This window comes from Miscanthus floridulus, chromosome 7 (genome assembly GCF_019320115.1).
Source record: "Miscanthus floridulus cultivar M001 chromosome 7, ASM1932011v1, whole genome shotgun sequence".
Taxonomy (NCBI): Eukaryota; Viridiplantae; Streptophyta; class Magnoliopsida; order Poales; family Poaceae; genus Miscanthus; species Miscanthus floridulus.
In genome coordinates this window covers 49561980-49563009 of record NC_089586.1, presented here as the reverse complement: position 1 = coordinate 49563009, position 1030 = coordinate 49561980, and the positions used below count along the sequence as shown (strand labels likewise).

General features: G+C 54.0%; 1 protein-coding gene across 1 annotated transcript; it reads right to left on the bottom strand.

Moving 5' to 3' along the window:
• LOC136465492 (uncharacterized) lies at nt 1–468 on the bottom strand. The gene has a single exon (XM_066464201.1). The coding sequence runs from the start codon at nt 466–468 to the stop codon at nt 1–3; it is 468 nt and encodes a 155-aa protein (XP_066320298.1).
• Between the last annotated feature and the right edge of the window lie 562 nt (nt 469–1030).

Sequence of the window (1030 nt, the reverse complement as noted above, 5' to 3'; positions counted from 1 at the left end):
CTAACGCACGCCGGAGTCGCAAAAAGAAGAAGAGAGAGATCGCATGCGGCCGTGCGGGCAAGAGCTCGCGGCGGCCGACGGGTGAGCGCAGACGAGAGTGGCCGGCGCAGGTGGGCGCGGCGGTTCGGCCGGCGCGAGCGAGCTGAGCCGGGCACGGCGGAGCGGCCGGCGCGAGCGAGGGGCGTACGACGCCCGTGGCCTAGGCGGAGGAGCGGCCTGGACAAGCGGCCTGCGCGGCGGCGCGGCTGCACGGTGACGGCGCGAGGCCTGGGCAGAGGCGCGGCCTACTCGGCGGCGTGGCCTACGCGGCCGCGCGACCACGCGACGGCGTGAGCCGCGACCTGCGTGATGGCGGCCCGGGCGAGCGCAGGCCGGCGAGCGCGCGGGCAAGCGCAGGCTGGCGAGCAGCTGCGGCGCCTGGCGAGCGTGCGCGTGCATGGCGGGCCAGCGCGCGGCAGGCGGGCCCATGGTTTCCAATATCGACCGAAATCTCCTGATATTTTCGATATATCCTCTTTATCCATAGGTGCCGATAAGAAAGTATCTATCTTTTTCGTACAAATTTTGTTTAAATTTATTTAAATTTACTTAAATTTAAATTAAATTTTATTTGAATTTATTAGTCTGATATTTTTTATATATCCTGTTTATCCTTTTTATCTTTGACCCCGATAAATTTTAATTTTCAAAAATAAAAACCTTGGGTGGGCCGCACTTGCGTACAAACTACCGGTTTCTTCCCAACGCCAAAACCATCGTTCCTCAGTGCCTCGTTGCGAGGGAAGACTTGGTTTCTCTCACTGGAAACGGTTTCATCTTTTTTTCTTTTCTCTTTCCTCGTTAATTGGACCACCATGTTAGCATTTTGCTTAAGTGGCATTTCATTTAATAGAGACAGAAACCACCATTAATGTTTCATTAAGACTGCCCTAATACTATACGCAGTAGTACTACCACTTGCATTGCTGCAGTGATGAATTAAGTTTTATGCCCATTTATTATGCACAGCTATTTAAGATGCCTACAGGGT

What these genes read in the sequence shown, in the direction of transcription:
- LOC136465492 (XM_066464201.1), bottom strand. Translation starts at nt 468, where the DNA reads ATGGGCCCGCCTGCCGCGCGCTGGCCCGCCATGCACGCGCACGCTCGC.